Source organism: Pieris rapae, chromosome 2, assembly GCF_905147795.1.
Source record: "Pieris rapae chromosome 2, ilPieRapa1.1, whole genome shotgun sequence".
NCBI classification, from domain to species: Eukaryota; Metazoa; Arthropoda; class Insecta; order Lepidoptera; family Pieridae; genus Pieris; species Pieris rapae.
The window spans coordinates 1,016,757-1,041,488 of record NC_059510.1 but is presented as its reverse complement, the minus strand read 5'-3'; the positions used below and the strand labels follow the sequence as shown (position 1 = coordinate 1,041,488).

Below are 24,732 nucleotides of genomic sequence, written 5' to 3'. Positions count from 1 at the left end.
CAACTAGGGTAAATGCGTTGCACAGCTAGTAATAAAGACTTCGCGTATATAAGTTTTGTTTAAAAAAATTAATTAAATTTAATGTTATTCATGTTTACGACAACGATATCGTATTAGTTTAATCCTTGGAGTGAAATTAATTTTGCTTTATACAGAAGTATAGCTTGTAGTACCGGTACATTATTTTTTTGGGATTCGGTAGTAATTAAATGATATTTATTATTAAAAGCACCAGCTTTGGAAAGAATTAACACAACAAATATCCAAAAATTTGCTTGCAATTGCAAATAAGATATTTTTTTAGTGTAGCTATTTAAAGGGGGAACGCTGCTAGTATCTTCGGAACCTTGCCTAAAGGGATTCCTTTTAATCATAATTTAACATGTTATATTTCATGGTTTGCTTATGTTAAAGTAGTTACAATAATATACTTTGTGAAACCAGCTGCCCACTGAAGTATTTCCAAACCAATTCGACTTAGGGTCCTTCAAGAAAAGCGCGTACAAATTCTTAAAAGGCCGGCAACGCACTCGCGAGCCCTTTGGCATCGAGATTGTCCATGGGCGTCGGTATCACTTAACATCAGGTGAGACCCGCCCGTTTAGCCCCTGTTCTAAAAGAAATAAACATGGTCACATTTATTATTTAATTGATTTTTTTTTATTGATATAATAATAATAATAATAGCCTTTATTCAGATACATTTAACATTATATATTTTATATACATTTAAACAAATTTATATAAAACAATTAATATTTTAAATTACATTTTAGTTGCACCAACTCCACCAAGAAATTTAATTTTTCTCTCACACAACAACTCTTACATTAGATTCCAGCTGTCTCATTCTCAAACAACCGCCATTTAATTAAACTTGAAAGAGGAAAACATTTCTTGAACACGTCAACTGATCTCTAAAACAGGAACGTTTGCATAATTGGATTACAAGGTCTATCAATCAATCTAATCGCCTTTATTAGATGCTTCGGATTTGGTTAAAAGCGCTCTACTTTAATCCATTTAGAAGTAAAGTGGTCCCAGGATAGCGGAACTTTTTTATTAACCGTTTCAAACATTCGTATCAAACAGTACAGCGACGTTTACCATGCGCGTTGTATTTCTCTTGGCCGTTTCGTTCGTCGTCCATACATTATGCTACGAGTCGAATCACATATATCTCTCTGAAAGGAATCAATGGAAACGCGAAGTCACAGATATTACTGAATCGAATTTAACACATCAGAAGCTGCTGGAATTGTTTAAAAAGAGGTGGCCGGTGGAGAAATGGCGTGAGTTTCGATATTTTACGGATGATTATTTGGACCTTATAAATGAGCATTGGCTACAGTTTGCGCCGCCGAATGAGGTGTTGCAGAAGATTTTGGGTGGTGTATACGTTTTGTTCTCGACTGTTGGCTGTTGGGGCAACGTCATGGTGTTACTCATGTATTTAAGGTAAGTATTTAATTGTATGTTCAGATTCCAGATGAGGTGGTAGGTTTGATCCCCGGATGGACTAATGGACGTTCTTTGTGCACATTTAACATTCATGGAATGGTAAATGAAAACTTTGTTAGTAAAACTTGCTTTAGACACAAAGTCGACGGCGTGTGTCAGGCACAGGATGCTGATCACCTACTCGCCTAGTAGGTTGTCAAGATCATAAAATAGATGCAGAAATCTGAGGCCCAGACATAAAAAGGTTTTATATTAATACTAGAGGACCCGACAGACGTTATCCTGCATGATATTTCAAGTGATTAGAATATAAACGTACCGACTGTAGCTGCCGGACTGATTTCTGAATCTAAAACCATCCAGAGCTCCACCCAAACACATACAAAAAAATTCGAATCGGTGCAGCCGTTCATGGGGAGTTAAGTGACATACACACGTACCGTAGAATAATATATATGTAAGCTATCCTTTATTTTATGTCCGATAAAAGTGCACATTTCATTAAAATCGATTAAGTAGTTTCCATAGCGAACACACAACGTGATGAGTAATTTATATATACATATTAAGATTAGGGCTCGGACGTTGTACATGCTGCCTAATTTATAATCCTAGTAGTTATTAATGAATAAATGGATATTAATTTTTTTCTTTTTTTTTTCATACTAATCCCGAGACAATTTTTTCACTGGGAAGTGAACTTAACCGTTAGTGTCCATAAACGTAAATATAACGACTACGTTAATAGAAATATTGTTCCAAACACATTGAATAGTCTTTAATATAAATCAATCCATCAGAAACCTTCGAGCTTAATTAAAACAGTTTAAATTAAAATTACAATTTAGTACATTGATGATATCCAAAGTAAGTACTTGTTAACTCTTCAGATTTAAACGATTATATTAAACGGGTTTCCAATTTGCTAAAATACTTTTACAAGATCGCAATAACAAATTTAAATAACTAGGAATTTTATTCATATTGATAACGACATGAATTATTCTCTATATAATTATTCTGACATTGTAATTGGAGTTTGGTATACATTGGTTATACATTATTTAAATTAAACACGATTTAAATAACTCGATATTTCCAGTGCTTTTTGTATCAGCGAGAGACTAATCAGGTTGACAAACAACTATGTGATATGATTAGTCTATGGAAATGTCACTGTCACTGTCTGTCAATGTCATTAGGAATGTCAATGTCATTTCATGTAAGAGACAATTGCTTAAGTATTATTGTAACGTTTAGAAATGTTTACCTTTTTTTTTCACTGTTGCAATGTTGTTTTATTTTTATCATCGTTGACATTTGACATCAAACCACAGTTTGGTTAATATAACGTTGTATAAAAATTTCAAACAGCCTTGGCTAAAAATAATTAATAAAACCTTTTAAGGAAATATGCATTTTTGCAACATAATGGACCTAACGTATAAAGGAGCCTGAAAATTTCATTATTTTAACATTTTAAATTTTTTTGCGATTGCAAAAACAATTCAATTTTGAAAATTAAATTCTCGCAGCCTTACTCGTTTGCGACGGATTTCATAAAATGTATTTTGAAGAACATACACCTAAATGGATTGCATTTAGTATATCAAAGTTTAACAACAGTTTAAATGTAATATAAAATAGACACGTTTAATTTCAAACAAAATAACGCATGATTAGCGGGTTGTTAATTGAATTTGAATTGTTGTCGACCTTTTTAATGGTTGACCTATGACAATCAACGTGACGTCGTTTTGTCTTTTATTAAATATCTTACAGAACCTCTTTTTCTCTATTGGTCCTATTTTTTGTATTCACATGCGCAAAAATAAATAAAGAAAAATATAAGCAATGAAATAGTCAATATGTATTTAAGAGCCGGCAACGCATACGTGAGCCCACTGGCTGTTTGCTACCTCTTCTATTAAAAAAGATTTGTACGGAGAATTCCGAATTAAATAGAAACAAGACAAGGGACATTATATTACGAATGTATTAACAGTTTTGAAAATTTTTTACTTTGATGTTCTTAATTTACGAACTCCGTGACATTATAATGACGATGGTAGCTAACACTAACGTCATTGCGGCGATATTAATAATAATCTCTATAAATTTACTATTATCAAAGACTATTAAATAGGCGGTGGTTTGTAGAAGTAGCAACATTGACAAATCAAATAAACTATGTTAATAGTTTTGAAAACGGGTTTGAACTAATTTGACTTTGATGTGGTAAATTTACAAACTCTGTGAAATATGCCTCGTCACTGCTCCGACATATACATATATACAGTGGCACTATAACTATCAATAATCAAAAAACGTCGACAGAAGAATAAGTAATGCTTGAAATACACGACTAATAATATACGGAAAAAGACAAAAGTAACTGGATACGATCTATTAGACACATTTTAAAAAGGAAAAATGAGTATGTATGTAACTGAAACCAATCCAAGGAAAGGCAAAAGAAAGAAGAGAGACGTCATGTTAAAAGATAAGCGGTTGTGTGCCGGAGAGATTGAGTATCACAGGATAAAGCAGAATGGGCCTGTGTCAGAAGACAACCTTTACTATTTATTATTAATATTTAAGACTGTATCAAAGCATAGATAGACATGTCTTCCGTACCACAATTACTGCAGTCTTAAACCTGGATTCCCCAAAGGGGTTCACCGCTTAATCAACATTTTTTTTATAGAACAGGGGGCAAACGGGCAGGAGGCTCACCTGATGTTAAGTGATACCGCCGCCCATGGACAATGCCAGAGGGCTCGCGAGTGCGTTGCCGGCCTTTTAAGAATTGGTACGCTCTTTTCTTGAAGGACCCTAAGTCGAATTGGTTCGGAAATACTTCAGTCGGCAGCTGGTTCTACAAAGTGGTGGTGGAACATAATTAATAGCTGGTAAAAAAATAATTTACCGAACAAAATAACCTTCTTTTGTTCGACAGATTTATTTAAGAATGACCAATTTGCAGAATGATTGAAGTGAAGGAGACATTTTTATCGACTTTTATACTTATACTAATTGGTGGTTGGAGTAAATTGAAGACGGTTCACGACCTCTTATTTAAAGGGTTAGTCATTGTTATCAGTATATTTGGTTGATACTTGGAAAATACTTTTAATTTTTACAATATTTGTTAAAACTATTTTATGTTATATACACTTCGTTGAAAATTATACAATAAAACTATTATATAATACATAAAAGTTATAAGGGATGCAACGGGTGACGAATGCAAGAAGTGCATAACCAAATATTATAGAAAAAAGATATTCATAAAACAAACTAAAACCTTAATCTCGCGGATTCACGAATGGCGATGCAATACAAAAGGAAAGGAAATACAAGAATTACAGAAGACCCGATTGAGCAGGATAGGTTATTTGAATATGATTAAGAAATGTATATGCAAAAGACTAAGTATCAATTTTTAATTTTAGTTACCGTATTGTAAATTGTTGTCTCTATTTGACACCATCATAGCACATAAACTTATATCTCTCTATCTCTAGTATTTATACTTGACTATATATATTATACTTGACATGTTTAGTTTTTTTTTGCAAGCTGTTGGAGTACGAAATAAATAACACAGGACATATATGAGGATTACTGAATTATTTAATTAGTTTGTCAAGTGGTTGGACGTGCCTGTCAACCATGTGGTCCCTTAGATTCCCTTTTTTGTTATCGGCTTCCTTTAATCAGCCGTTAACCAGTCAGTCATATAATCACGTAGCTGAGATAAACAATATTAATAGATGCAAAGTATAATATCATCTATGATATCAAAACACTCTTAAAATTTAAGGGGATAAATAAATTATCGTTGTCCGATTTGCAGGCGCAACCGGTATGTACACAAAATTTCATGGAAATCGGTCGAGCCATTTCGGAGGAGTTTAAACACCGCGACACGAGAATTTTATACATGATACATTTTAATGTTGTTTATAATTTTTTGTTTTAAATGTTTAATATTAAGAAAAGGTTTTAAAAACTTTTTTATAGAAATAAAAGATATTCTTCAAAGAATTATGATAATAATGCATTATATTCTTAACCGCAAAGTTTATTGTTGAATATAACAACATTTCGTTTAATACGGGTCTTCTGTAGCTATAAAAGTTGTTTCTAAACTCAGTAAAAGCTTTATTGACGAAAGCTCAAAGCATACTAATTCTCATTCATATTGCAACTTTTATTATTTCCTTTGTTTACTAGCTGTGCATACGATTGTTGATACTATTTGGTGATTTATAGCCTGTTTAAATATATCTAACCTAAATAAAAGCACTAGTAACAAATTAAATAAATTAATCTACATATCTAGAAGTTTTTTTATTGCAATTAAATTTCTTCTAACATTCACTATTTATATCGTAAAAACTAAGCTCTTAATATTAATGTATTATCGCATAACAATAATAACAAGTTTAAACAGTAGATTGTAGACAATACCTTTGCTATGGAAGCTGAAAGCTCACTCGGCGTTTACGAGCGCGCGCGAGCGGTTGTCTCATGTGAATCATGATGCAAATAACAAAAATAATCCTAATACTAATCCCGATAATAGTGCCATGTGACAACTCGGTGACGAATGAACTTGACATAAAATGTGTAAAAAAAAGTGTTCTTACCAAAGTCTACTGCACCAATCTCGTGCGATACGTCGACAACTTTAAACTTTGGAAAAAACGTAAGCGATTGACGAGTATTTTTGATGAGTTAAAGATAAGAATCAAGCGGAGAGCAATGGACTACGAGTACGTATTGGATGTGAAAAGCACACCTGTGGCTCGAGGCGACCTTGGAAGCAGTTCGGATATTTTGGTAACATTCAAGAGGAATTGGCCTTTAGCGCTGTGGCGACGGTATCTGTTTACTGATGACTACTTGCTCCTCATCAATCCTCATTGGCTGAAATTTGGACCACCAGAACCTGGCATGCAATACCTCCTTGGTGGCTTATACGTGACCATGGCTGTTGTCGGCTGTTCGGGAAACGCCGTCGTTATCATAATGTATTTTAGGCAAGTACATTTGTATGCATCATGCTTTACTATATATATGACATATTTAATGTAATTTGGAGTTATTGGACGTATTGTTCAATATTTTGAAAGTACTCGGTGATTTTTTATTTATATATTTGTAGAATTCCTTCATTACTTTATACAAAACAAGCCATAATTAAAATATATTCTCTCGTAACAAAACTACAAACTATTACGAAAAACGTTTAAAATAAATATTGTCTCATCTAAATTTTTCGCGATTCAAACTCTTTTGGCACATTTCCATTATTGTAAAATTGTCAAATTGTGTTGAAATATTTATATTATTAAAGAATATTTCTGAACAATATTAACGAAATCGAAAACGACTGTTGTGTGTGCATGGATCTATTGTTCTACGGTTGTATAGTACATAGTGGTCGATAAAGTACATTGTGAGGAAGTGCAGAACACTTTTGCCTATATATATAACGTTATATATAACGATAAACGTTTAATGAAACAAATATAATGGTCCTGTTAACGAAAGATTGTGAAGGAAAAAGATTGTGTCGGATTTACTTAAATTCGGATTAAAACTGTGATGAAAAATGACTCGGTAGACCTTTCGCCGAGTCTACGCACGGTGTCTAAACACCGTGCTGCGTAAATTATTTGTTATTATTAATATAATTTCTTTATGACTGTGTCGATACAGGTTTTGAGGTTCAAAACTCGCCACGGGTTTTGAGTGCTGCGAAATCGCGGGCACATTGCACAGATTAGCGCTGCGCCCTATTATTTCTAAACATATTTTCATGAATATCTAATTGTCTTAGTTTTGTGCAATATTAAAGACTATAAATAAAATAAAATATATGAAGTCTCAAAAAATCTGAGACCCATAAGCGTACCGCCACAAAGTTAATATTTGTGTAAATTTAATATAAATGAACAGTATCATACAAAACTATAGATATGTTAAAAGTATTATTACATTAACCTAGGTATACAAATTAAATGACCGTATAGATTATATTAAGATAAATTATTGAAAAAAAAATCGGTTGTTTGTAAAGTCGGTTTACTGACAATAGTTGAACGTGACAACGTCATAAGAAAATACTGATAGAATGATTGTATTTTTCATAAGAAAATTTTAATTTTATTTGTTGACGAGGTGAGAAGAATTATTTATTCGGTTCATGCACAGCACACTTGTTCTGCAGACAGCAGAGCTATGTTTTCCAAAGACAAGACTTAACATCCTTTAAAAAATGGCATTATTTTCCTTGTCAAAAGATTTACATTTTTCATTACATTTAAAGACAAAACTTTTTGCACTTTGTCATACAGGAGTTGTAAATAATCGGGGTTAATGAAAAGTAATAAGGTTGTATTTAAGTTATAATTACATTTAGTACTTACTTAGGACTTTAACTTTGCCAATTAAGTAGATTCCATGATAATAAGTGACTTGAATAATCTCGCTCAATTATGTAAACTGAAAGATTTAATTACTTTAGAAACAAGACTTAAGAGATCTAAATTATCGGTAATGTTCAATCTGTTAATTTCAATCCGATTCATGCCAAGTTATTTAGTTAGAACTTTGCAGTGTTTAAATTACTTACAACGTAATTTATTTTACCTGTAAATAAGTCAGCAGTACGATGCGTCTATTTTTAAAATCAGGCTATTTTCTAATTGTAGATACAAGTATTAATTACCCTTATAGAATGATTAATTGGTGCATTGCCATGATTTGAACACATGGCTTGGAACCTCTGAGTTGATTCACGCTTAAGCCACAAAGCCGCTCACTACCACACAAACCCAATAACCTATTAAATCCATTTTTATCCGTCTGAGATTGACATCTTAATCCAAATATTGTGAAACTGTGCCCATAACCAATCGACGGATATTAATAGCCACCTGTCGATACAGACTATCCATGGTAGGTCGGATCGGTGAATGTGGATAGACCTTTGTATGAAATAGACAGTTCAACAGTGCCAATATTCTATCGTAAGATTTTATCAAACACCATTTTTAAAAATAATCGAAAAGCTATTTGATATGTTTTAAACATAGACATATATATTTTAAATATATTTGTACGGTTTTATTAACTTAATTTGCTTAATATAGATTATCAAATATGAGTGTAAAGAGCGAAGAGATTGCATTCTATCCGTCGTCAAAAATGGATGCAGGGATGCAGATAGGAGATCGATCGACTGTCACAGTATGATTGTGGATTATATATTTTTAAATATCATTGTTTTTTTTTTCAATTTTAATTATTGGGCGTACGTTCTCGAACATAGTTCAAGATTATTCCCAGGAATATATAAGCGAGTCGAAACGCGACTAATAGATTAAGACTAAGAAAACACCGAAGAAATAAAGTGCAAATACAGAAGACAAGTGATATAGTACTGTGTAAAGTGTGCGTTATTAATGTGAATAGTGACTGTACTTTTGTGTGTAGTGCATTTCTTCGGGTAATTTCCGGTTAATTTGTATTTATAAAGTTTAGAAATAAACACTTGACTATACTACAACATTTTATTTTCCATCCCAGCCCGTAACAATATTAAAAACAGTGACTTAATCCAAGCCAGTCTTATGAGTATAAACAGACAATGCATGTCTATCACATGGACGTTCATTCAACGAATGTCAATCTTCTTTTGTAGCAAAATGCAAGGTCTGCGCACTAAAGAAAATGTGAAACGGCCAGAATTGATAGATTCATATTCCGCTGGCAATACGAAATTATTAGACCAAAACCAAATACTATTTTTGTAATTCCATTTCTGGTTGGGTCAAATAGAATAAAGAGTGAATCCAAAACGGCAGTACACATAGCTGGAATTGGATAGCATCGTCTGCAATTCTAAAAAACGTCATTTATAATATATAGACATTTTTTTTAGTTGGCCGTCAGTCTCTTGAAGCGTGTCTTGTCCTGTGCTTGACGCAGTCGAATTACCCATTCAATTCCATTGCGAAGCCATGATTTTTTTCTTCTATCAACACGCCATCTATCCTGGATTTTACCCATTATAATTAATTGAAGGAAGCGGTAGCGGTCATGGCGCAACACGTGGCCCAGGGTTTCCGTTGTTTAATGGTCTGCATAAATTTTCGACATTCCAACTCGTTTAAAAACCTTATTGTTAGTGACTTTCTGGACAATATCACCACATTTCACAAAGTACTTGAACAAGTGGGAAGACTGTGATTTTGTATAAGTAGTAGATTTGAATTGTAAGTATTATTTGTTGTTTTTAAATGTTAAATTTCAGTTTACTTTAGTTTTTTTATGTATCTTTAGTAATGCATTTGCTTGTTTTCTGTTATATACGTAAATTGTTTATCTATATAATCTGTTTTGGCTTTCTGTATTGTCTTAGTGTTTGGTATAATGTATATAATATGTGATATGTATAATATATAATATATATAATATATATAATATGTATAATAATAAATAAATAAATTTTCTCATTATAAACAAAATAATAAATTAGGACATCAATAAGTTTGTTTTAAATTTATACTTGATCGCGTCTTTGTTGTGGGGTAAGTTAAAAATACCTCGATCCTTGAGCCCTTTTATGTGATTGTAGAAGTACTTTAAAACGTTTTCAAGTGCGGTAAAGGAAATGTAGATATCTTTCATCGTCCATTGTTCACTTCAAACTGGAGTATGCTCACGAGTTTTCCGCGTCAGTTGCTTTTTCAATTCAATATTTCAAAGTTATGTGTTACATGTCTCAAATAATGAACGAGGGGATGTTATGTATGACGAGACATTAACAAAAATGATCTATGAGCCGTAGGTAGATTTGGTGACAGTGATAATGATATCTAAATCATTTTAGTGATCACATATACGTATACTACTAGAAATATTAAAAGTATTTATTTTTCTGAAGGTTATAAAATTATAGCAATATATTTATATCTATTATTACTCTCTTCTTTTTATTATTTCAATCAATATAAACATTAACGATTGCCGTACACATTCTTACAACCCGACAGTGTCCGCATTTTATGACCTAGAATTCACTAGTAATGCAAAAGCTTTCATATTTTCTATATACGATATAGATTTTAGTAATCCTACAGCAACGAAAAATATATATAAAAACAATTACACTAAAATATGACCGAAAATGCAATACATTATTGTAATTTTGTAAAAGGGGAAAAGCATTAAAAAATATTGAGTATATTTAATTAATCAGCCAAATTAGGCATTTAATATGTGATTATGTAAAAGTGGTGGTATGAAAGTGAGATATTTTCCATATTGTATTCTATTCCAAAATATAATAACTCGAGAAGAGCTAGATATATTTTGCTTACTATAAGCTTAAATATTTGTGGAAGTTCAGGGAAGGTTTGAACGGTGGGAAACATAAATAATGACTAAAGAAAAATACTTAAAACGACAATTGAATTTTCCAATAAAATCTTTTCCTAGCTGGGAATGTTTTTTTTCTTTTTACGAAGAAAAAACTGTTACTTGGTTGTTATATATTAATAGATGCCTTCAGAACATTGTGTTTCATAGCTGTCATATGTGGTCTGATCTCTTTGGTCTGTTTTAAAAATTTGACTCAAATATACGATCGTTTTGATATACGAGATGTCGGAAGCGACTTAAAACTCGCCTATAACTAATACATACAATACATTCTATACGATTACCATATACAATATAAAGAGGCGATAGGAACTTGGAGAAACTGATCGTGGTTGGTAACTTAGACGGCAAAAGATCACGTGGCCGTTCACCAACCTGATGAACCGATCAAGTAAAAGGCTCGTCGTCAAAACTTTTCACAGTCATAAGAAACTCGCTGAACAGAAACCGATGGAAACAGATATTCCGCTCCAGATGCCTTTTTGCTGTTGGACATGAGCCGACGATTAAAGAGTATGACTAACTAAAATTGTCTATGAAGTTATCATATCATGTGAGGTGATTAATTGTACGATAGACGATATTGCAACATGAACGAGATACGCAAGCTGTTGCATGTGCCAATTAATATGATTTAATACCGTTGGTAGTATTTCAAGTGCATCGTCTGAATATGATATGAACATTGTATTAATCACTCTAACCTAACGTAAAACCTAACGCAAATTCAACATTTTTAACATTGTGTATATTGAAATTACGTTATAAGAGCTTATTATATAACCGCTAGTGATATATTTTGCAAACGTTTATTTGATTAATGCATACATAAAAAGACTTGTTGTCTTTTATGTATGCACATCTCTATATACCTATATCACAGTCAGTAATAGACGCAAGTCAGCTGATAGAGGACAAATCTTTGTTTTTCATATTTTTTATTATTATCATTTAATTACATAAGATGTCATGTGGAATATGGTGCAATGGTTGCAAGTCCTTACAAACATTTTGTAAAACAAACAAATTGACGATTAAAAAGAATGGCGGAGAGTTTATTGCCAGTTCTTCCCTCCCGTTCCACGCCCTTGATTTGAAAACTGGCAGTAAATTTAAATTTGAAGCAGCTACTATTTAACATGAATTTATTTATTGACGCTCATAAGTTTACATTGTGTTACCTAAATGCATAAATGATTTTAAATTTGAATTTAATTGTTAACTGTCGCCAACAACACTGATTTACAGTGGGCCTATACTACCTTGGACACTAAACAAAATGTCAACAATTAAAATAAATTTAAAAGAACATAAAACAGGAAACAATACAACTAAATTCCAAACACAGCTGATTGACCTTCTAAAAGATAACTTTTGCATGATAAAAATCTTGAAACAAGTTTAAGATTTGAGATGTCGCGGATTGGAGATACGTTGTTCCAGCATTTAAGTTGCATTGTATCGATTACTATCGCAAAAAGACGCTGTTTTATTTTTAGGATCAAATTAGAGATTCAGTCCCCGTGACCACGCACGCTGTAAAACACGCGAAACGTCGGTTAAATTTAAAATTATTTTTAAATAATTATAAGTTTACAATAATACATAACTTCAATCCGTTAAAAAAGTGTTTTTCTTGAAATTTGAGATTTAAATTTAATAATTAAAAACTAAGCTTTTAACAGGCAAGTTGTGCTACAATCCTTGTTCCTGCTGACATTTCATTATCTGTTTCGGGATATATTTTTAAGGCAAGTATTGGTTCTTAATCATGACGGTTTTCTCACGATGTTTTCCTTTAACTTAAGAGCTAGTTTTTCGTGCCCACTTACAAAGAAAAGTATATTGGTACAAAGCCGCAGTTCAAACCTATGGCCTCAGTCAAGAGAGTTGCATACTACTAGGCCAATATCGCATAAGCTCACAGTTATAGTAAGTATTAGGTATAAAAGTCGTAATCTCATTAAAAGTAACCCTTCGTAGTTATTCAATAATGAAATCGATTTTGCTCTTTAAAATTGAAAAAAGAAAACAGAGAAAGGTATTTTCTTTTCATTATTTGTTGACGAGAGCTACAATACATTTGGGACTTTGAAAAGACTTGTTTGATTATACTGTTTGTCGACGTTGTATTAGGTTATGCTTAATTCACCATTGTGCATCCCGAAAAAAAACAAAATATATTTAAATTAATTTACTTATACTATTAGAATTATGGAACTTAATTTAATATAGCGATATAATCGGCCCCATAATTATCTATATTATAGACTTTTTAGGTACTAATTTGGCTGTCACTAGTCTGCTTGCTGGGAGAAATAGTTATGCAAATTAATATCTTGAATTGTATACGAAAATCACATTTTGCGTGGCCATCAAAGTTTAAAATAATGTAATAAATAATTTACCAATTAATTTTAAAAACGACTTAAAACTAAATTTGAAATTAAAATTGATTATTTCATTAATAAATATTTGTGTGAAATTAAATAATAATAAATATATTTAATATTAATTCATAACGTCATAATAATAATTATTATAGCTTTTATTTCCAAAAAACTTTAAAATTTAGGGATGATAAAACGTCATTCAGTTAAGTTTTGGTTTGTCCACCGTTGGACATAGGCCTCCTCCTTCCGGTTCCACTCGCGTCTGTCGCGGGCCAGGCGCGGCATATTCATTTATCATATCTCTTATTTTTTCAGTTATAATTTAGTTATTTCTCTTTATCCCTGGTATTGTTGGTAACTTTTCGACACTGGTTTTAATTCGATGTATAATATTATTATATTGTTCTTGGATATTCTTAGATTTTTCAGTGTGTTGAACCGAAAAAAATTTCTTAAGTGTTTCTTGTTCCAGTGGGTTCAGTCCTGATTATCTGCCTTTAAATTGTTTTCTACTTTTAATTTTTGCTGAAATTTTCACTGTTGCCCGAACCATACGGTGGTCTGTTAATTCATAACGTCATAATATGTCTTAATAATGTGATGATGTAGCGATAAAATAATATAAGACTATAGTGATTCATAATGTAATGAAATATATAAGTTCTTTGTAAAATTCAAGATTTTTAAAACAAATTTGCACGTCCCTATATGTGGCAGAATATGCAAAGTTTAGATTGTACCACCATAGTATTTTTGTACCACATTCTTGCAAATAAAATTATTATTATTATTACTTACCCAGCCTCGCCTTTATTTAATACTCAATGTTCATCAGGAAATCCGAACAAATTTGAAAACGCTGCATCTGTCTTATTTGTCACACACATACAATTGTTTCATCTATATAATATTGCTAATCGGTGTGTAAAAGATGCGTGTCTATATCCCTCTTATGGGATAAGCTGTAATTAAACTGAGATATAAGAAAGTGTTACGTTCGTCAAGTTAATTGCTAGAAGTTCGTTTGGGGCTAAAGTTTGAATGGATGTGTCGTAAGAAAGTGCGACAACTTTCTACTCTCAGAACTTGATTACTATTGATGCGTTAGGTTAGATTCTTTGCATGACTTTAGACAAATATAACACATTTGGATTTTCAAAGCCTTTGTTAAGTTTACACACTCCTTCAAATTTTAATGACAATCTACAACACGGATTAATCACATGCGTTTATGTATTCAGTTTACATTATTGCAGTTATCGTGTATATTTTAATGAAGAGATTTCTAAGAAGGATTTTATAAACCAGTTCACTAATATCCCTTGTAAACGTATAACAAATTCTATATCTTTCAGTTTGATTCAAGCACTACAGCTCAGTTGTAGGCAAAAAAAGGTATTTTAAATACGCCCGTTATACTTTATGCTAACTTTCCAATTAAATATTAAATATTTTAAATAATTTTTTATTGTTAGTTTTAACTTACCTTGTAAGCAAAAGGATTAATGTAATTAAAGAAATTATCTTTGTATATTGAAAAGGAGACATCCCGTAGTTTCTCAGATCAGTTATTTAAAAATTACTTTATAGCGGAAACCAAGAATTGCCATTATGTTTGAAATGAAAAATGTAGGCATATATTAATGTGACCTGAATATACAAATGGAACAACAATTTCTCATATATATTTTCGAAACCACAATTGCGAAGTTGAGTCTGATACAACAATCGTATTGGCTACAAAAATATCACAATCTTGATTTATTACAGGCAAGTTATGACGTACTTCAATATAATAGAAAGCCTTAGTAACATTTATTTTGACGAAATTAAAGTACAATTATTTAAAAAGAAAGAATGTTCGTGTCAATACAAACAACAAGCATATTACAAATTAGAGGATTATATTCAAGATATGATGAATGCTTGGAAACATAGTGGTCTTGCTCCATAGGAAAATCATAGAGCCTTGACAAAATCAATTGGTTCCTCATATAATTTTACATATTTTTGTTAATTTTTGTTGTATAATACTACAAACGCATTATTTTATGTTTATCTCACACACTGTTTTTTTTCTTTTTTATTACTATTTAATATATAATATTCTACGTTTTCGATATGTGAGTAACCTGTTTTACTCTGGGAGTACATTGTCAATCTATACAAATATTGTAAATTCTATTTTAAAAGAGTAAGTGCGGAGTTTCTTGCCCATGAAGAATTATCTTTATATTTTATTTAACGGCCAATAGTGCCATTTTAGCTGGTCTAATTGAAATAAATGATTCGATTTGAATTAGATGTTTATATTGTTAAAGGTAATATAAGTCTAGACTATTAATTATCCCTCTGTCTATTTTAGATCTTATACTCGGGGTCTTCCCTACTAACTAGTAGTAATTAAACTGGCATCTATTGATTTCAAGCCAGGGTTAAGAGCTTAATCGGCGCAATCGCTGTGCTAATCGAGTTAATTTGAACAATATACTGTCAAATATGGTGGTTAATTGAATGGAATTGATTAACGTCGATAACACTCATACAATATCCACATCTGCAGTGGACCTCGATATTCATTTGTTTCAGTGCTTGTAAAATAGTAATATCGTTCCTCTGATATAGTACTGATTTTTCTCTGTCAAACTAATAAAACGATTTAAAGAGATAGCACAAATAAATATTCAATTAAAGGCATAATAAGATTTAATAATAGACAATCATCATAAAACCTAATCAGATATCACATTGTCTATAAGAAAAACCAATGACCAAGTATTGTACCTAATATATATCAAATAATATTTGATACTTTTAAGATTAATTAAACAGTTCAAAAAAAAAAATTCAAAATTCAAAATTTATTTATTCATGTAGGTAACAATGTACACTTATGAACGTCAAAAAAAGAAATATTAAATGAATTTAATTTTACATTTACTGCCAGTTCTCAAATCAAGGGCGTAGAACGGAAGAGAAGAACTGGCAATAAACTCTCCGCCACTCTTTTTAATCGCCAAGTTTTTTTTTTACACAATGCTTGTAAGGAGCTGCAACCACTACACCATGTTCCATATGACATATTGAGTAATAAAGAATAAAAAATTAAAAATTAAAAAAATTAAAAACAAAGATTTGTCCTCTATCAGCAGGAGGCATGGTGAAATAGGAGCACGCACTTACGTACTCGTGAGAACAACACGCAAAGACGTAGTATAAACAACTAATATCACCGCAAACACGAATTCAAGTACGACCAGTCACCACAAGTAGCACCCGTTCACGAGTATGACGCATGGCCAGCCATTGGCCCCCTCGCCATATTTTAGGGAGAGAGACAACCCGACGCATGGACGCCGCCACAAGCAATGACATTTGAGTGAGCATGACGATCCTTGAAATGTGCACTTGGCTACACAAGAAAATAGTAATAATACTAATTATACTGAAATAATTTGATACCACATGAATCACGGTTTGTTCCCACTTTACATTTAAAAAAGTCGTAGATGTCGACGATCGCCCCATAGTCTGAAAATGCAGCCGAGAGATTCTGTCGCGTTACCTATTTATACTGAAGCAATTCATATCCAAGCACTATGATCGTTTAAGTATTCATTTATATTATAATAGGCCTTAGCAAGCAGTTTTACTTTAGTGTACGATTTAAATTTATTTATTGACAATATTTGTATCTCACTAGGGATTTTGTTGAAAAAACGTATGCAATTGCCTTGGAAAGAATTACTCGTTTTATGCAGCCTTGTGGTTGGTGCACTAATTTTGTCTTTATTACGAGTACTATAATTATGGAAGCTACTATTCTTTTTAAAGATATCTATATTTTTCCGCACATACAAAATATTCTCATAAATGTATTGACTTGCCAAAGTTAAAATATTTAATTCCTTAAACTTATTTCGGACTGACTCCCGTGGGGACAACCCACAGATCGCTCTTATAGCCCGTTTTTGCACTACAAATATCGAACTAATGTCAGCGGCATTACCCCACAAAATAACACCATATGACATGATACTATGAAAATAGCTGAAATAAACGAGCTTTGCTGTGTTCTCATCCGTAAGATCGCGTATCTTTTTCACTGCGAACGCTGCAGAACTTAGCCTATTCGAAAGACCTTCTATGTGTTGGCCCCACTGGAGTTTACTATCTAAGGTAATTCCCAAGAACACCGCACTATCAACAAAGTCTATTTCCTCGTCTTTAATTATTATTTGAGAAGGACTACTTTTTACATTTGTAGTTTCAAATTTAATACATTTTGTCTTCTTCTCGTTTAACTTAAGATTATTTGTACTAAACCAGTGAACCACACTGGAGATGGCACTATTTACATTCTCAAGTGATGGATTTCGTCGTTTCACTTTAAATAAAAGCGAAGTGTCATCAGCAAACAGTACTATCTCGTGAAGCTCCTTTACAAGAAATGGTAGGTCATTTATATAGACGAGGAATAAGAAGGGACCAAGTATGGAGCCCTGCGGTACGCCCATCGTAACAGACGATCCCTGTGATATAGCTCCATTTACATTTACCTTCTGAATTCTATCGCTCAGGTATGATTCCATAAGATTTAGCGCTTTTTTGCCAATGCCATAGTGTTGAAGTTTTTTGATAGGGATTTCGTGATGGACACAGTCAAAAGCCTTTGATAAATCGCAAAAAACTCCAATGGCATCATGAGAATTTTCCCAAGCATTTAAAATCTCGGAAATTAATTTAAGGCCAGCATCGGCTGTAGAGCGACCTCTTGTAAAACCATACTGCTGGCTATGCATAAGTTTATTATTATTAAAATGTATCAGTAATTGATCTAGAATAATTTTTTCAAAAATTTTACTCAATGCAGGCAGCACAGATATGGGTCTAAAATTTGTGGGGTCAGAAGTGCTGCCCGTTTTGAATAACGGTGTGATTTTACTGAACTTCATCTGGTCTGGAAAGACTCCACAATCTATACATTCATTAAATATTATAGCCAACTCTGAACGGATAGCATCGATTACTGATTGTACAATGAAAACAGATACACCCCAAAGATCTTTAGTTTTTTTAATTTTTAGCTGTTTAAATGTTTTTATAATATCATTGCAGCTAATGCGGCTAAATATAAACTCACGATTGCATACAGGAACATTCTGTTGCAATAATAAAAGGGCGGCTGATGGCGAAGAATTCAGAACGCTGGTTGTATCTAGTGGAATATTATTAAAAAACTCTTCAAATGCAGAGGCTACTTCGAGGTCGGAACTAATTACTTTACCGTTTATGTTCATCTTATATTCAGAATCCTTTCTGGAGGTTCTTCCAGTCTCCTCGTTTATAATTTTCCAAGTAGCCTTTATCTTATCAGAGCTGTTGTTTATTTTATTACTTAAGTGTTTTGCCTTAGCGATTTTGCACTCTTGCCTAAATTTTTTTGAAAATGTCCTAACATGAGTTTTAAATTCTTCACTGTCATTATACTGTTTTTCATCATACAATTTTAGCCTTTTTTTGTGTAGTTCCGGAGGTGCCCAGTCACAAAAGGTAGGTTTCTCCGAGACCAAAAAAGTCTTTGGAGTGAACACATTTTTGAATTCATCAATAAATGATTCAAAGAATGTGTTATATAAGTTATTAGGGCATTGGTTACTACGCAAAAATGGCGTATTAAATATAATTTTTTTTCTAAATCTGTCTAACCGATCATATGTTACAGGTATTGTGCATATTGTCTTTTTTGGATCTTTACATTTAAGTATATTTTGAAATTCAAACAATTGACCAGAGTGGTCAGATGTAAGTTTGTTGATAATACAGGTGTTGAGAGGAACTATATTACTATAGATATTGTCAATACATGTTGCCGTGGTGGCTGTTACCCTAGTAGGTACAATAAAATTATTAATTAAATTATATGATTTAAACAGATTAAGCATACGTTTACTTGAATTACAGTTGTCAAGCAAATTTACATTAAAGTCTCCACTAACGACCAACTTTTTCTTGGATTTTTGCAATTTGTACAGAACTTGCTCTAATATTTTTTCTAAACTATCATATTGAGCTGAAGGAGGGCTATACAAACTAACAATGATAAATTGCTCCAGCTCCACACAGGATACTTCAATAAGGCGTTCCACAGAGAGGCTCACTATGTCCTTCCTTTCTTTAAATTTTAATTTTTTATGAAGCAATATTAATGAGCCACCGCGTATTGCATTTCCTCTGCAGAACGAACTACCAATCTGATGATTACAAAAATTGAACATAAGTTCACATGTCTTTAACCAGTGTTCTGAAACAGTGAACCTGAATATCTTTAGCCCAGCCGATACGTGGTCGATACGAATGGAGTCTAGAAGTCGTCGTCAACAAGACTGGCCGATCGGAACGGGAATATGCAAACCATAGACAATGAAGATATTTTGGAAATATAGCCTCTAGCCTAGTTGATTATGCCATTCCACAATTGAGTCAGAGGGTCATTTCCCGAATAACGGATAAGGTAAAAAAAGTCCTGGTATGGCTGCCGTTGACCAGTCGGCGACCATACAGACATACAAACGGAGAACCGGTCGTACTGGATAGTTTTGATACCGAAACATATTGTCGATTAGATTTCCTTTCCTGGGTTAGATTAAAAAATAATATTGTAACTTTAACAAAGACGGGAACGATAATGAAAATGTTACGTAAATATATACTTTAAAGTTAGTCAAGCGTTTTGGGATAATTTATGACAAGGGTTCGTTTATTAATTTGTTAAAGGAACTTAATATAAGAAATACTGCAAAAATGTATTGAAGACTTCTATATATTCTTCAGCCGCTATGGTTTCGGCTGTGGGCATGTTGTACCACGATGTATAAAAAAAATTGTTACGCCATGGCTAGTAAACTATTTAATCACCTTCCTAGAAGTGTCACTGACGTGTAATACTTTCAAGGGGAAGGTGATTAATTTTTTAAAGGCAAGGTGCTTTTATAGCGTGGGCGAATATATAGACCATAATTTGACACCAATTCTAAATAACCTTTTTTATGACATTATGTTCATGTTCTTATTACATGACTTTATAAGGCTTTTTAGGGAAATATGAAAAAGGTTAGTCGACATCACAGAAGACCAAAGAGCTGGCAGATACCTCGGACAAAGAATTAGTCTAGCTATTCAAAGGGGGAACGCTGCCAGTATCTTCGGAACCTTGCCTAAAGGGACTCCTTTTAATAATATATTTTAATTATTACATTTTAAGGTTAATTATTAGATATATTACAATTAACTACATCTTTTTTTAGTTTAGTTTATGTTAAACGTGCGTTGTTTAGTCTAAAATTAATATGACACATATCTAATAGTACCACTATCATAGCAAATAAACGATTTCATTTCGTTTACGTACAATTGCTATATTTGTATAAATTAGCCTTTTAAGCCTTCTGGCCGTTTTCCTGCGGTCCTACATAAACATTGATGAGGTATTAATCTACCCACTAACATAAATCCCAGGGCTAGAAACAGTACGGATCTCCGATAATTAAGACGTTTCGCTTACTGATTGCTGTCTCCGACACTATCGACATCTTTGTGACTATCGGACCCGACAGACGTTGGCCTGTCTTTATTCTTCTTTATAACCAAGTATACCAAGTGTTATGTTAGTCTATGCAAACTTACCAAAACCCCATATTAAACAGAACTTTTAATATTAGGCGTGATATCTCTGAACAAACGGTGCACTAAGAAATTATTATTTTTTGTTAGAAATCATAAATTATTTTTAATGTATTTAACAAAGAAATAACTCCGATCGAAGCATTTATTTTAAACGATATTCATTTGTCTTACATCCTCTTCGACAATATATGCTGCACGCATTTTGTCAATGTTTTGTCAAACGCCATAAGTTTATATCAAAACGTTTGAATTGTAAAATCGCCGTGCACTGTAAAAAATATTGCTATCGTAACTAAAGTTAGGATTACCATATATCGTGCTTAAGTATTTTACATTTTTCTAATTTTCCGCGCAAGAGCCTTCTCATAACAATAACAAAAAATTAGCGAAATCGGTCCAGCCGTTCACGAGATGCCGTGGCCAAGGGAAATAAGGATTCATTATTATATTATAGACTTCAGAGTAGCGTTATCTTTTTTCGACATAGTATAGGTGTAGTACAGATAGTGAAATTTGATGAATAAATAAATAAAATCATATAAGCCGAAACATAAAGCCTACGCATGGCTCATTGGGGCGAAAGAAGATTTGGTATGAGCATTGTGTTTGTGCACGGCGACAGCACCTATTATTGAGAACACAAAAAGGTTTTTACGCAACTGGGTATTCTCTCCCCACATTTCGAAAAGAGCTCAAATCAAGAAAGTATTTGTTAGTTCCTTGTACATATAATTAGAAACTGCGGAACGTATATTCTTAATTTATGTTCCGACTTTCAAGTAGATGCCAACGCCTTTTAATAAATTAACAAATTATTTCGTAAACTTACATACGGTTAAAACAAACTCCGAGTTTCGAAAGTTTTAAGGTTTATTTTCAACAAGCGTGTGGGGTTAATGAAAGTATAAATGTTCCCGCTGTAGGTCCCGAAAAGCAATTGGTTATATATTAAATACCTAATAAGGATTATTTCATTAGCTATTTACGTTAATATTATAAACTAATGTTGGTTTGGTTGAACGCTCTAATCCGCTGAAAACATCAAAAAATTGTTCTATAATAATTCATTTCTAAAGCTTTATCTAGTCTTACCTTAAAGTTATTATATTTAACATTTCCATCAGATAACTTTTGACATCGTTTGATTTCGAGCAATATCTGTGGACATGTCTCATTTTGAAAATAGACAACAAAATTATCGTCAATACCATACGTGTGTGCTCGCGTCGGCTGATGCGGATGAAACAGCTAGGACGTTTAAAATTAATATGAAGCAATACGATGCTAAATAAATACGAAATTGATACATACGCAACAACACATATAAAGAACCTTTTTAGGTCTGGGTCTCAGTTTTCTGTTTCATAATCATATTGTCTAATATATAATACGCAAGATGGTCCATTGCTTGACAGAAGCTGACGCGTTTTTGAGTCTAAGCAAGCCTTACTGTTCGTGTGAATGTTAAAAATCCAGATAGACAAAATGCCATTGGTGCACAGCCGGGGATTGAACCTACGACCTCAAGGATGAGAGTCGCACGCTGAAGCCACTAGGCACTGTTTAAAGGCAAACGCCTTCATAAAATAAACTAGTTTTAGCAAATATAAATTAATTTCTATAGTCAGTTCTTTCAACAAACAGTGATTAGGTGTTTTTGTTAGTATTTTTTTTTATTAGCTTAAATATGCAGGATTAAGGACCCATACGAAGAAGGAAAAAGTGATGTTTAATCCAGAAGTAATTCAAGGACCTTTAATATTGCCTATATTAGAGGTCCTTGAATTACTTTCACATCGTTTGTATTCTTCAAATTTGTTTCGTCAGCGACTTTTTCCTGTTTTCAGACCTCTTACTCGCTGGACAGAATTTTTCGCACATGACGATGTATTTAGGTATTTATCATTATAGTAGGATTGTATTTTGAGGCTAAATACAAGTGCTACTATAATGGTGTCTATGAGGGTTGTATCGCTCTCGAGGGCGACTTTATCGAATAATCAAATCAAATCCTTTAATATAAATTGTCTCTATGTTAGCCTACAAAGTTTTCAGTCGACCTAATATAGGTTTAAAGCTAAAACACGTAAAACAACGTGTCCCTTTGGACCACTTAAAAGCTTGAATAAATAGAGCGATTTACCAATTATGGAAATCCCACTAAGGATACAAAACTCATTAACTTACGTATACACTTCTTTTACAATATAAGCTTATTTTAAACGGCTTAACCTGAAATGAATGGACAACAGTGGTGTTAAATTTGTCTAACACATTGATAACTGTTAGTATACATGCTAATATAATATCCTTATATCCAACACACAAATATACCGTATTTACAATATTTTTAACCTACATACTAATATTAAATAATTTATAAATAATCATCTCTATCCTTAGATTCCGTTTCTATCTAAATTCACGCAATTGTATATTTAAACGTAATCAAGTATAATACATTAGTATGAATAGTACATTTCGGTAGTAATAGTAAAAGTACTTAAAAATATTAATTCGTGCAGCGTTTAGTTCCAAAAACGACCGGGGAGCGCTGCACATTTTCTCTATACACAGAATATGATACGTAAATTATCCAATTTTATGTTTTATGGTTTTAGGTTTCTAATTGTTACTATATTTATTCAAATACAAAAAGCTATTGTAAAGTTTCTCTCATCGAAATTTAATCGAGGTTAAAACTGTTATCCATGCATACAAGATCAACGAATCAGTCAATACAGCTTATAAAAATAAATCTATGATGAAATATACCAATATTATCTCACAAAGAAAAGGATTTGCAAGTTTCCCACGCTTAATCCCACAAAACACAATTAGACATCTCTTTTCTTAGTAAACTTGGCCTATATCTTCCGAATGAAATATAATAATAGAAAGAGGATTGTTTAAATCGTTATGTATTCAACGAATCTAGTTACAGAAGAGATATAGACGAACATAGTTTTATACCGATATACGATTGCTGGTTTCTAGCATGACGTCATGGGAAACAATTTTACACTAAAAGTAAATAAAGGGACGTTTATGTCCTTAATAACTATCAGTTCTCAATTCAAGGGCGTCAAATGGAGTAGAACTCGTAACAAACTATCCGCCGGTTTTTTTACTAGATGCTTGGTAAGCAACTTGTTGCATATTGTCTTGCCAGTTATAAAAAATAATATTAATAAAAGCCTTTTATTTCATATATCATCATTTTTTTTATATCTGTGTGCCCTTTTTTGACCTTCCTCTTTCGCGTTTATTGTTACTTGGGCAATACTTTCTTGTAACATTTTCTTTTCCACTTGCCATGTGCCTCACCCATTTTAATGATGTATTCTTTATTTAACCTATTCTTTCTTACCTTTCATACATTCCATTTAACTTTGACACACCTGTTGTATGCTCAGCTTCAGTAAGCGCCCAAGTATGAGATCCATATGTAAGTACAGGTAGGTACACAAGTATTAAAAAGTTCCCTTTTTATTACCATGCTCATTTTCTAATTCATGACTTCTTAAAGCGCCCAAAAGCTTTTCCGTGCTTTTGCTAAGTACGTGTCGATTTATTTTATTGTTGCAGTTATTCACTGAACGAGGTACGAGTATTCAGCTACGTATTGTATAATGTTGTTGTTCCATAGTATTATTTCCTTTCTGGAATTGGTCATTACAATTTCTCCATGAAATTAAACATACATAACGTGCATAGACCAGTTATCGAAGTG

General features: G+C 32.5%; 1 protein-coding gene across 1 annotated transcript in view; it reads left to right on the top strand.

Moving 5' to 3' along the window:
* Positions 1-5,978: 5,978 nt before the first annotated feature.
* The window catches only part of LOC110992569 (opsin, ultraviolet-sensitive), a 36,355-nt gene continuing 17,601 nt past the window's right edge, over positions 5,979-24,732 (top strand). Inside the window, exon 1 of the mRNA XM_022258443.2 lies at positions 5,979-6,509. Coding sequence (XP_022114135.2) covers positions 6,007-6,509 — 503 coding nt within the window. The 5' untranslated portion in view covers positions 5,979-6,006. The remainder of the gene's footprint in view (positions 6,510-24,732) is intronic.